At 41.9% G+C, this 13,804-nt stretch overlaps 1 protein-coding gene across 1 annotated transcript; it reads left to right on the forward strand.

Moving 5' to 3' along the window:
• Nucleotides 1-2,756: 2,756 nt before the first annotated feature.
• On the forward strand, nucleotides 2,757-13,417 carry REM2 (RRAD and GEM like GTPase 2). The gene is made up of 5 exons (XM_075211332.1): nucleotides 2,757-2,900; nucleotides 5,284-5,610; nucleotides 5,700-5,773; nucleotides 5,951-6,158; nucleotides 9,022-13,417. The coding sequence occupies exons 1-5, from the start codon at nucleotides 2,801-2,803 to the stop codon at nucleotides 9,297-9,299; spliced, it is 987 nt and encodes a 328-aa protein (XP_075067433.1). The 5' UTR covers nucleotides 2,757-2,800; the 3' UTR covers nucleotides 9,300-13,417.
• Nucleotides 13,418-13,804: the final 387 nt, after the last annotated feature.

Consider the following 13,804-nt stretch of genomic DNA (forward strand, 5'->3'; position numbering starts at 1 on the left):
CTCTCTCCCGCAGCTGTCACTGACGTCGATATTCAGTGACAGTTGCGGGAGAGAGGGGGATGCTGGGTTCCGGCGCCGCGCGGATTGGTAAGTGTTTGTGTTCTTTCTTTATTTTTTGTGGCTGGCCCGCGGCACCCCAGTGACAGCGCCGCGGCACCCCAGTGACAGCGCCGCGGCACCCCTGGGAGCCGCGGCGCACACTTTGGGAACCGCCGGTCCAGTGGATAAGGGTTCAAAGGGCTACTTAATAGTCTCTTCACAGTAGCTCACACTGCTACTGCATCCACAATTCCTCAGACCACTTAATGTGCTCATTAGATTTCCCCACATGCCCCTAAAATGCCCATCAGACCTCCCTACATGTCAATTTTATGCCCATCAGACCTCCCTACATGACATTATACCTCTCCACACACAAATCAGACCTCCCCACTTCCCACCAGATCTCACCACACACAAATCAGACCCCCCCCCCCCCCCGCCACCAGATTTCACCAGATGCCATCAGACCTACCCACATTTCTCATACATGCCCATCAGACCTCCCTTCTTGTCCCTAGATCTCACCAAATGTCCCTTACATGTCATCAGACCTCCTCACATGTCCATCAACCTCCCCACATGCCATCAGATCTACCCAAATTCCACATACATGTCATCAGACCTCCCCACATCTCCTTACATGTGACTCAAACCTCCCAACATGCCTACACACATTCCATCAGATCTCATTAAATGCCATCACATCTCCTTCAGTCACTTCACATGCCATCAGATCTCACATGCCCTTTAATGCCCATGCAGAGGAAGGAGGAAGAGCACACTATACTCTGTCCTCCTGCTTTCCTGATTAGACTCTGTGCCACTGTCACCTACTTGCATTGTTCAGAGGAGGTCACAAGACACGGCTGCTCTCAGTCGAGCAGCTGAATGTTTTCCAATCTGCCCCTGTCGGACCTGGACAGCCATACTTCATTGATGCTCCCAGCCAGGAGACACATTTCAAAGCTCAAGTAGCCACATGTGGCTCTAGAGCCACAGCTTGGCCACCACTGCACTGCAGGGTTTTCAGCCAATTATCAGGCCAATCACATGATAAACGACCATTTGGCCCGATATCACATTAGGCTAGGTACACACTTGCGATTTTTCAGCCAATCATCAGGGCAATCGGCTGATATACGACCGTTTGGTCAGATATCGTTTTAGCGTGTATAATTAAATGATGAACAACAGTCGTTCCAAAGTGCTAATCGTTGTTTCATTTGGTTGGTTGTACTGAATAAATGTTGAGAGTGCTGTTGATGGAATAATTTGTTCTGAGACTGAATATTTCATTTCAGAATCAGAAGCTAACGAAATTCATTATGACATGTGGATCGCTATAGCAAGGCGGATTTAATCAGTGTGACAGGACTGAATAAATTATGTGTTGTCATTCTCTAAACAACTAGAGGACCAGATGAAGAACACAGATATGAAGGTAAATCGTTTCTAGTGTGTACACATGAATCGCCTGACTGATCGGACCTTCAGTTGTAGGTACAATCATTGTAGATAACATGTTGGTCAGAGAATTCTCCAGTGTGTACCTAGCCTTAGTGTGTAATGCTCCAACAATGAAAGATTATCGTTCCAAAGCACAGTGTATAGTTTCATTTGATTTTGAAGCCAAATTAAAACTTAAGATCAATGATGGAACGATGTATTTCCAATTCAGCAGTGTGTGCACTTATGTCCAGCAGTGTCCATAGATCTCTATGGAGTGTGCAGAGTCACAATCTTTTCAGTCGAATGCTTATGACAGATCTAAAGGTAAATTGTGTTAAATGTGAATAGTGTGTACACATGAATCAGCATGCTGATCAGGACTTTTTTTAGTAGTTGGTAAAATCGTTAACTATATCACATCAGGAGAAGTTTTCTTAGTGTGTACCTAGCCTATGGTATTTAAATTGACATCTTTGCGCATATTCAGTATATGCCCATCAGGTCAATAAGGTGAGAATTGAGTCAGACTTGTAATTTCACCAGTCCCTGATTTTGCTGAAGACTGAAACTTGAAGCGACTCTTATGTAAGCTGTGTAGGTCACTAATAACATTACCCATAATAATTAGCACTTCTGCAGTGCCAAATGTAGTAAAGCCATAGCAAATCCTACTATGTCTATGTCAAGTCATAGCTTCCCAGTTGCAAAAACAGTACTCTGCTGGAAAATTGAGCCACATGAGGCATATGCTTTTTACATCTTTTTTTCCTGTTTTATTTAAACTTTGTTTATTGAAATCATATAGCTAGGAAAAAATCTAGCAATATAACGCATAGATTACAAGGCTTTACATTTTCAAATATATGATTTCTACAACTTTATGAGATCTCAACGGTATGCGATTTTTGCACAATTAAAGCAAACATAAAAGAGGCTGCACAAAATTAAAGAGACAGAGGCTGTGTTGGCAGAGGCAATAACTGTGTTACATTTGTATATTACATGGCCACATAGCAATGCTAAAGTTAATACAAATTTAGTACGTACTATATGTGCAGCTGAGTCCATCCCTGGCAGTGCACAAGCCACCTGCACCCTTAGGCACATCTGGGAAGTTGGCAATAACTATAAACAACATAGATTTGGAGTAAGGGGCACGGAATGGGTGCATCATGTGATCTGTAGAAAGGGAATCCCAGTGACATCACTACTTCATTTGCATAAATATCGTCAGGAGAGGGAGGGTCTCCCCAGCCCACGGTGTGTGTCTAGTGGGGAATATTTAAAGGGACTGGGAGGGACAGACCAGATGGAGCTGAGCATCTGTCACAGAGAGGACCCAGGCAGAAGACAGGGTTTTAGAGGAGGGAAACAGGTGTCAGAGCCAGGGGATAATACGGGAAATACAGGTAGGTGGAACAGATAGTTAAATATTATTAAAAGGATACAGTAAGGATGTAGAGAAGTGCCAGCTGGTTGGTCTTTGGATGGTTTGCTGTTTAATTCTTAAAGCACCAGCCGGTTAATTCATCTGATTTTGTTACTTATGCAGTATAAATTGAACCTGCGCTGTTTATATGCAGGATATCATTCATCCAGAACCGATCAATTAATACGAGCAAAACATTTAACAGGAATATGCAAATAGTGCTTGTTAAATTCAGAATATGCAAGTACGGCAAAGAAGGAGTTAATGTATGCAGGCAATCTGGCTATTTATTAACCTGTCTGGCAGTGAGGGAAGTTTTTGTGGCAAATAATGAGTTATTTCATATAATATTTTCATAGACGACATGCCTTTGGGTTCAAACACACGGAAATAGTTTGCACCTGCAAGTATTGGTGGGCATTGGAATCTGGATGTTTTTTCAGACTAATAGCTCTAAATCATAATGTATGGGGCGTGTTAGCTCAATACCGCGGAGGTCGCTGTAACGGGAGATGTATTAATCATGTTTTGCATTGGGAGATAACGATTTAGTACCCTTTACATATCTCTGGCAGATAAGGGGTAGTATGTAAAAGAGAATGCCATTGAGGGCTTTATTTATTTTTTTGGCATACATTGGTTATGTCCGGGTTATTTATGTTTTTGTGACACTGAGTATGATAGTAAAAATCTGTAGAGATCCCTCAATTATAGGTTAACCACTATTCTGGAACCTCATATAGGTAGTTTTAGTAAAGAAATCTGGCAAAAAATGATTTAACCCCCCTCTGCATGTCACTAAGACGACCTGTACTCGGCACAGTCATTCTTTAACTGATGTTCTTTAACAAGCTTGGATGGATGGAGGACCAAAAACCCGAGTATTCATTAACTTCTGTATATGGCATTTACGACATTGTAGTGGGCTCCATCAATATCCTATCTTCTTTATTACAACGCTGATATGCAAAAGCCATATTTGTCTCAATCATAGCAAGGCTGGCAGTGCTACACAGAGGATAGCTATGTCACATGTATTGGGCACGTTGCCTTGGCATGTGCCCAACTTTAAGGGGCCTTGTATTATGATTAGAGACTATTCATGGTGCTACACACTTTTGGATCAGAGCACAATCCTTTCTAATTGAACGTTTCTGACATTGTTATGGAAAGTTTTGGTGGCAAGCAAAGGTCTACTACTTACACATAATAAATACATAATCTCTCTCTTATTTAGAAGTCTGCTTTTGTACTAATACTTTTTATTTCATTATTTTGCTCATTTTTTGTAGAGACCTGAAGAACATTACCCTCTTGACAGATTCACAGTGATACTGGTCTAGAGAAAACCTCACATATAAAAAAAACAGTAACAGTAACAAAAATAATTACTAATTACTATGCTTAATTAGTGAGATTTTGTTCCTGGATATAATGTGTTGTTGGTATTGCCAGTATCCCTTTATTGTACCATTGGGAAGGGTGTATGAACATTTTTTAAAATTACTGTTTCATTACTGATATCCATTAAAACCAATTGTGTTAAATAAACAAATCCATTATAAATCACTGCATTTTGAATACCCAATGAGACAACTACGAAAGTAGATACCCCACTATTGGTAGGATTGGACTGGGGTAATCTCTCTTTGTCCTGGTTACTGATTGGAGATCATCCTAGATTAGAAAGAAGACAGAAGTGTGATTATATAACTCTGTGCTGCTAACAATGTAAAGGAGAGGTGTGAATACTTCAAATAACAGGGGTCACTGAATGAGCATTTTTAAAATTCTCAAATATAATCCAGCTGTTTAATAATAATAATAATAATATGTAGTTTATGGATTTCAGTTAGAGGAGAACTGTCCAAATAAAAAAGCATAATATCAGCTTTATTATAATAATACATAATAATTTTTTGATTAGTATTTTTTTTAAAAATCTCAAAAATCCTATTTTAAACAGAGTTTAATAAAAAACCATACACTCCTAACATAACTGCATTTGTTGTTTCTTATATTATAATGTATATAAAATATTGTTATATCATTCACTGTTAATCATTTTAGGCATCAAAACTATCCTGCAGCATCCTGTGATAAAGGATATTGACAAGAAGTCTGGTGTGCATAGGGAAACCCTCCTCTATAATAAACAACTCTTCTCAAACATCATCACTTCTGAAAGTGTCTGAAACTTCTACATATGCTTGTTTGTGATTGTTATTAGTAGGTTTGTTAAATAAAGCTATACAAATTTTATGTTTAGTGGCCCTTTATTTTTGACATATTGCTTAGAATGTTTTTGAAGCTTGTGGGTACTAATTGCTTTGATCCTTACTGATAATTTTTCTGCCCCACAGATACAGACATGACACTAAACAAAATAGAGAAGCTTGGGGGTCTGCGGCAACACCGAGGAAGTCTTCCTCTTCCATCTGATTCCCGTCGGCGTGGCAGTATGCCCTTGCCTTACAAGCACCAGCTGAGGCGGGCACAAGCTGTAGATGAGCTGGACTGGCCTAGTGTTCATTCTGGGTCATCTGACTCTGTGAGGTCCTCAGACAGTAGCCCAGAGCCTGGGGTCTACAAAGTGATGTTGCTCGGTGACAGTGGAGTGGGAAAGACAACTCTTGCTGGTATATTTGGAGGCTTACAGGACACTTTCCCCCATGAGGCTGAGCACCCAGGTGAATTATGGGGAGTTTTTATCGTGGGGATGGGAGGGCAAAAATGTGTGTTAGACCTGAAGATGACCAGATTATCCTGTCACCCACAGAGGCTACATATGAAAGAAATCTGACAGTGGATGGAGAAAAAACAACATTAATGGTATATGATATCTGGGAACAGGTGAGAAGCATAATACTATTACGCCCTATTCCCCTTCTCATATAGCTGACAAATTGATGAGAGCTTATCCCAGAGTTGCACAAAGCCCACCAAAAACATATTGTCCATGAACTGTGATTTTTCCACCTTTTATAGAGGTGGTTTCTCATTATGACAATGACTTTGTGTCCTTCTCAGTCAGGGTCACATAGTTGGATGCAAGAGAGCTGTCTACAGATGGGGGATGCTTTCCTACTTGTCTTCTCAGTGACAGATCGCGGCAGTTTCCAACGTCTACCTGGTCTCCTTCTAAAACTACGCACTGCTCGTCCGCACCGCCACGTTCCTGTGATTCTTGTCGGCAATAAGGGGGATCTAGCTCGCTCCAGAGAGGTCAGCATGGAAGGTATTGTCACATAGACATGCAATGGGCAAGTGAATTATAGGGACTGCTGTTCTTCAATGTATAGTAATACAACTTGAAAGGATAAATAAAAATGGGCATTCTTAAGCTATACAAATATAGACTACAAAGTACATAGTTTTGTTCTAGCCAACGTTTGTGTTTATCCCTTAGGAGGAATGGATAGCTGAGGGTCACAATACCTCTTATCAGTAAAGTTACTTTATTTCAGTGAAGGGCTAGAGCAGAACTGGACAACCTGTGACTCTCCAGGGGGTAAATGTATCAAGCTGAGAGTTTTCAATTTGAAAAGTGGAGATGTTGCCTATAGCAACCAATCAGATTCTAGCTGTCGTTTTGTAGAATGTACTAAATAAATGATAGCTAGAATCTGATTGGTTTTTCAAACCCACCGGAAAACTCTCAGTTTGACACATTTACTCCCAGGTGTTGTGAAACTAAAAGCCCCAGCATCCTCCGCTGGCAGATAGCCAGTTGATGGCTGCAAAGTGTGCTGGGACTTGTAGTTTCACAACACATGAAAAGCCACCAGTTGCCCAGCTGGGGTAGAGATTACACTGCGAGATTGTTTATAATTTTTTGTGCATTTCAGTAGCTGACAAGAGATAATCCAAGCTTAAAGAGAGGGTCTCCCTGTATATCCTAACAAACTTAGATGTTATTCCTGTTTACTACAAATGACATGGGACATGGGGCTAACTGTGTATTAGTAAGGGCCAACACCTAAATATTACACCTACACCCTTACCTTTGACTGGGATATTCATATTCCATGTCTATACATGTAAACCCTATCTTGCATGGTGTGTGTGTATGTATGTGTAATATATATATATATATATATATATATATATATATATATATATATATATATATATATATGTGTGTGTGTGTGTGTGTGTGTGTGTGTGTGTGTGTGTGTGTGTGTGTGTGTGTTCTGGAGAAGTCTACACCTTACACTTCTCTGAAAAGAGGAGCCAGTTTATTCCAGACACTGACAATCTCTCCCTTGTGCTTGCTTGTAGTTAATACACTTAATGAGAGAGATGTGCTATGCATGCTAATGAACATCTGAGCGTATAAGTGGTCTAGAGTGGATTTTTAACCAATCATTAGTGTTTCAGTGTTATTTTAGATGCAACAAAAAGTATATGAAGCTGGTGCCTATGGCTTAAGCACTGCCCAGGGGGTCCTGGTAGTTATTTTTCTACATAATGTGGTTACATGGAAGTATATTTCCCAAGAATAGCAATAGTTGAGTTGCTGTAAATAACGGTACACTTTATGGTTCTTGCATTCTACCACGTGGACTGGTTATTACAGGTGTTTAGAATTCACATTTAAGACAATAAATAATAGGTAATAAATAATTCATGGACTGTCCAAAATATGGAGAGCAGAAAATATATTGTAACACTGTTCTGAGACTTTCAGAAAATCCCATCACCCTGTGCAGAGCCTGATTATCCAATAGGCTGACTAGGCTGCAGTCTAGGCTTTTGGGAGGAAGGGGAGGACTTTTGGGGGTGCAAAATTGTGACAGGAATAGTTTTAAACTGAAATTAATTATAAAATATAAGAGAAGTTATAGTTGTTCTCCAAAGTAAAAAGGAAACATGAAAGAAAATTGTACAGTTTTAATTATACTTGCCATTGTTGAGTTTTTGTCCTCCGAAAGGGGGGTATGGTTGCAGGACAGGAGGGGGTGGGTCGTGGCAAATCATGTCCTTTTGGCTCTGCCCCTGTGATGAAAACGTCATTTTGTCGCTGGGGGCAGGGCCAAAATGACGCGATTCACCGCAAATCATTCACTAGGAAGTGGGCAGGATGCGGGAGAATTGCCTGCTCCCGGACACTTGGGAGAATGGGCAAGTATGGTTTTAATCTTCATGTATTTCCATGGTGAAGGCTATGAGTCATCTTTGTCATGCTCTTGAGGATAAGTGAGTAGGAGAGACAAGGATGGCGACAGGCAAGACGTGACAGGCCCCTCCACCTTCACCTCTTCACCCTCAGGAGTGCTCAGTCATGCATCCATTCTGCTATACAGTTCTGATTTAAATGAAAATAAAATGAGTGATAAAGGCCTTGACTCTTTGAAAAAGTAAAGTGAAGCTGAGTTTCGAAAACACAGGGACATAAACATTGCTCCCTCTCTGTGTGTCTGTGTGTGTGTCTATATTAGGGAATTTAGACTGTAAGCTCCAATGGGGCAGGGACTGATGTGAGTGAGTTCTCTGTACAGCGCTGCAGAATTAGTGGCCCTATATAAATAAATGATGATCATGATGATGGGGGGGATTATGGAAGGTGGATTTTAAATTAAGGATGAGTTTGTTTTTACCTGCCGCGTATTAGCTGGTGTGAAAGGTGAGGGGAGCTACGAGCATATTTGCCTAGGGTGGCCTGAACCCTTAATAAAGACCCTGTCTGTGTGAAAATCCTGCACTTGCCCCTGCACTATGTATGCTGCTTTGTAGAAAGGGAGGAAGCAATGAGCTCAGTAGTGCTCTCTGCTGGACAGTAGTTTAAAGAGTTTTGGAATTAGTTTAGTCGGGAGGAAGAGAGCATTGAAGTTCCAGCCCACTGACATGCTAATTTTATGCACCTGCATTGTGACTGTTTGTTGGGTCAAAGCTCATACCACTATGTTGTTTGTTTTTGCAACTGAAATTCTACCTTTTCATTATATTTACTGCTGCCTGGAACATTTGAGCTTATCCAAGTAATATTTCTGTATCATGTCAGGCACTTGCTGAACTTGTCATTGTAGACATCACAAAGAGTCTGTACTGCATTTGTATTGGAATGAAGCTGTTGTGTACTTTTTCTTGCACTCTTTCAGAGGGACGCTCTTTGGCAGGCATGTTAAGCTGTAAGTACACAGAGACGTCTGCTGCCCTTCACCATAATACTCAGGAGTTGCTTGAGGGGGTTGTCCGACAGATTCGCCTACGAAAGGATGAAGGAGAACGCAGTCCTCAGACAGCTACCCTCCTGCCACCAGGACGCAGAGAAAGTTTGACCAAAAGAGCGAGGCGACTCTTGCAAGGGCTCATGGGAAAACATAAAGGTTTTTTCAAGCAGAGGTCAAAATCTTGTCATGACCTCTCTGTGCTGTGATCACTGAACTATACTGTCCATGTGCCATAAGGGAATCAGACTGGCCACATGGCCTCAAGTGAGCCATATAACTGAGGAGCCCTGGTCACCATCTTTTAAAGGGCTATGCAAGTACTATGTGCTCCAAAGACTAAACACATCACCAAACAAGCTGAGACCAAGCAAATGTATATAATTGTGCACTGCTGGTGTGACATCCATGAATTATCTTTCATTACATTTCCAAAGGTGATAACTAATTACCTAACTGATAGTAGCACAAAGTAACAGTTTGTCCAGATGAGAATCTTTTGTGTTTTTTTTTTATCATCTATGGTTTCATGGAGGCTAACATGATGCAAACTGTAGAAAGCATAAGGATTATATGTATCAGCTATCCACATAAGCAAATCTGAAAAACAAACCGTGGACCAAAATAAACTATGATGATGTGTACACCATTTAAGATGGGCATCAATGACCCACTATGTTTGATGCATATATTGTCTGGTCAGTATCAATGAATGGTCTGTATAGAATGCAGAAGAGAAAGGTCCTTATAACATGTTGCATTCACAGTGTAAAAGCAGGATACTAACAACAGCAGTGTGATATACTGTAGTGCAGGCCCTTTTTGTTTTATTTTTCTGTTTGTTTCTAATCCGTTGTTTGTCTTAGTTCCCTGTTTCCAACACATAGTTTTAATGAAAAGGAAGTGTTCAGGTTATTTTTTCTCACTATACTTTATGACATAGTACATACCTAACCATACTGGTTACTCCTTTCCATGGACAGAAAGAGGGGCACCCACTAAGTGCCATAAGGCCTAGAAATGGTCATGCTTCCACACTCCTGCCCCCTTCTCCCTCCCCACTCCTCCTTTCCCCAATCTAGTGACTTCCCCAGGGTGCCCCTTAACTCATGATGTCTCACCCACCGTTCCTCACACCCCTGACAACATTCTTTTCATCTCATCCACCCTCCTCCAGCTCCCTCCCACATGTCTTCAACCCACATCTTCCTCTTCACCTCACTCCTCCTCCTGTCTGCCGGTGGCATCTCTCCTAACCCAGGAACCTGTGCTATCCCTACACTTTCCTCATGCCACTCTCCCTGCTCAAACCTTGCTCACCCCTGTGTACCAGCAATTCTGCTAACCTTTTTCACATCTACTTTACTGTCCTGTGCTCTTTGTAATGCGTATCCTCCACGCCATCACTGACACCTGACTCTCCTCGTCTGATACCTCTCCTACTGCTCTCTATTTCAAGGGCATTTCCTTCTCCCATACTACTAGACCTGGGAGCTGAAAAGGTAGTGGCATGGGCATCCTTCTATACCCATGCTGCACCTTCCTGGTCAGTTTCCCTGAGCCTTCTTTCTCTCCTCCTCCTTTGAGACAACATTTAATTTAATTGTACACAGTTCACCTTTGTTCCCAATTCCATAATAATTTTTCTACTTGGCTCCTCGACTTCCTCTCCTCAGACCTTCCCTCCCTCATCCTGTGTGACTTCAGTATCTTGACTGACAATTTCACTGAAGTTACCACAACCACTTCTATCGATCTCTTTCTCACAATGGACTTCCTCATCCTCCCACTCCCTTAATCTTGTCTTCTCCCATCTCTGTGCTAGCTCCAATATTTTAAATAATCTCCTTCCCCCTCTCCAACCACAATCTACTCTCCTTTAACCTCTCCCTGATTCTGCCATTTCCAGCTCTCCTATAGCCATCCTCACTAAGTGCAACCTTGAGGCCCTTGACCATGTCATCTTTTCTTCCTCACTTGCACACTTTTCTCTCCCTTTACTACCCTTTCTTGCCCTGTTCAGGATGTCTACCTCTACAACTGCACCCTAACCTATGGCCTGGACTCTGCGGTTATGGGCCGACTCTCTTATGCTTCGAGTATCCAAATCCCAACTGTGGCAATACCTGCAACAGTATTCTCGCACTGCTTATCGCCACTGGAGGAAGTCTCACTCTCACACTGACTTCCTCCACTTTAAATTCATTCTCTTATCCTACAACTCTGATCTATTTCTTTCCAAACAGTCATAATTCAAGTCTCTTATTTCTTCACAGTCCTCTAACACCTGTCACCTCTTTGACACCTTCAATTCCTTCTCCATTCTGGACTTTGCCCACCACTTCACCTCCAAAATTGACGCCATCCATCAAGAGATCTCCTCCTTTCAGGTCCCTCTCACCCTACCATCATCCTTCCCCTCTAGCCAATCATGTTCTCCTTTTCCCCCAATCCCTGTGGATGAAGTTGAGGCTCTTTTATCATCCTCTCCCCCTCTACTTGCCCCCTCAACCATATCCCCTCTCACCCCCTACACTCACTCTCGGAATGCTCCCACTTAGCCCACCTCTTCAACTTGGCACTTTCCCTTCTTCCTTTAAAAATGCTCTTGTCTCACCCACCTTTAAAAAAAAAACCTCCCTCAACCCTGACGGTTATCCCAATTACCACCCAATATCTCTCCCTCTTCCCTTCCAAGCTTCTTTTGCACAAGTTGTCTATAAATAGCTCCCTGACTAACTCTTACCCCCTCCATGATCTACTGTGATCTGGCTTTCGTTCACTGAAAATGCTCTTACCAAGGTCATTAACAATCTTCTTTCTGTGAAATCTAAGGATCATTTCTACTTGCTCATCCTTCTGGACTTCTCTGTGGTTTTCAACACCATGGACCACCATATCATCCTGCACAACTTCCGCTCCATTGGCCTCAAACACCACCTCTATGCCAACAACACCCAAATTTTACCTCTCTTCCCCTGACCTCTCCCCTTTTCTTCTCTCATGCATGTCAAGCTGTCTCTCTGCCACTTGCACCTGAGCAATATTGTCAGAATCAGACCCTTTCTCACCCTCAATGCAACCAAAAGTCTCATCCATTTTCTCATTATCTCTCATCTCAACTACTGAATCTACTCCTCTCTGACCTCATTCTCACCTGCCTTTCTTCACTTTAATCTAACCTTAACACTGCTGCTCGACTGATTTTCCTCTCACCATTTTGCCTCTGCCTCCCCTCTTGCCAGTGACTCCAATGGCTCCCTATTCCCAATAGAATCCAATTTATACTCCTCGCCCTCACCTACACAGCCCTCAGCCTTGCCTCTCCCCCTACATCTCTAACCTCATTCATGCTGCCTCCCATCCTTCTCTGATCTGCCAACAACTGCTGCCTCACCTCCCCACTGATTACTTCTTCACACTCAAGTCTCCAAGACTTCTCCTGTGCTGCTCCTCACCTTTGGAACTCACTCCCAAGCCCAATTAGACTGTCTACAAGCCTTCAATAATTTGAGTGCTCCTTAAAAACCCATTCTTTCATCAAAGCCTACCAGTCCAGATCCAAACTCATCCCCTACTGCCCTCTCTTCCAACACCAAATCAACCACTCTTTTGTCGGCTCCTTTGGTTTTGGATTGTAAAACCTCACAGGCAGAGCCACCCATCCACTTGTTTTCCTCCCTACCCCCATTCTGTTCAACCTGCACACTATTGTCCATTACTTTCTGCCTGATCTCTGTTGCCCCTTATTGCATCCTATAAAAATAAGAGATCTTATCTCTGCTCCCTTATGTAGTGAATGGAGGGATAGGAAATGCAGCCAAATGGAGGTAATAGGAAACCCCTAAAGTAATTGTACAAAAAGAAGAAAAACTCCAAACCACAAATATTTGTGGAGGTGGCCTGAATCCTATGTTCTATATATGTGCTGTCTCCTCTGTCCTGTATTATGTAATTATTTTTGCTTTGTTCTACTCTCGATTGTACGGCGCTGCCTTGTAAATAAATAATAATGATAATAATAATAAATTGCTATACTCAGATCATATGGCTGATGCTGTGGTTTCATAATCCATGGGCTCCAACAAGATGCCTTTCAAACAGCTGCCAGCTAATACTTATCTATTGCTCTATTACTGCAATACTCTTATTATTTGCTCAATGCACCAAATGCAACACATGATATTATAGGACATGAAAACCAGAGCTACATACAGTGGGCTAAGCGGAAGGATGCTTTCCAGTCTCGTGAGAAGGGCACCATTTGGATAACTAATTTTTGGGGTGTTTTAGCATGCCCATCAAGTGAAGAACATGTATTGTTAAAGCCAGAAATAAACAAATTTCACTTGAAGTGTGTGTAAAATATTTGCTTATGGTGGCTACAAGCAGTATGTAACAGATGCATGAGTGACAGGGCTTAATCATCCATATATATACTGTGTAAGGCTGTTTATATTTAGGGCTTTTTCTCATCCACCTCTCTCTGTCTTTATACCTTTTCTCTGAATATACCTTACTCCTCCTCCCTCCCCAATGCAGTCTCCCTATCTCCCGACCTTAAAAGGAGAAATTTATCCGAACAGACTTTGTTGTCATGGAGACCAGAAGCCAACTATATTACATTGCTCCCCCTGTATCTGGGGGAGACGTTGCCATGGAGACTCATACACTGCACCCCATACCACAGAGAAGACTATTGTGATAGGAATGA

This window comes from Mixophyes fleayi, chromosome 1 (genome assembly GCF_038048845.1).
Source record: "Mixophyes fleayi isolate aMixFle1 chromosome 1, aMixFle1.hap1, whole genome shotgun sequence".
NCBI classification, from domain to species: Eukaryota; Metazoa; Chordata; class Amphibia; order Anura; family Limnodynastidae; genus Mixophyes; species Mixophyes fleayi.

Bases quoted from the DNA above. Each gene is read 5' to 3' on its own strand.
- REM2 (XM_075211332.1), top strand. From the start codon at position 2,801: ATGGAGCTGAGCATCTGTCACAGAGAGGACCCAGGCAGAAGACAGGGT. The intron at 2,901-5,283 runs GTAGGTGGAACA...TCTGCCCCACAG, and splicing joins GGATAATACGGGAAATACAG to ATACAGACATGACACTAAAC. The intron at 5,774-5,950 runs GTGAGAAGCATA...TGTCCTTCTCAG, and splicing joins TATATGATATCTGGGAACAG to TCAGGGTCACATAGTTGGAT.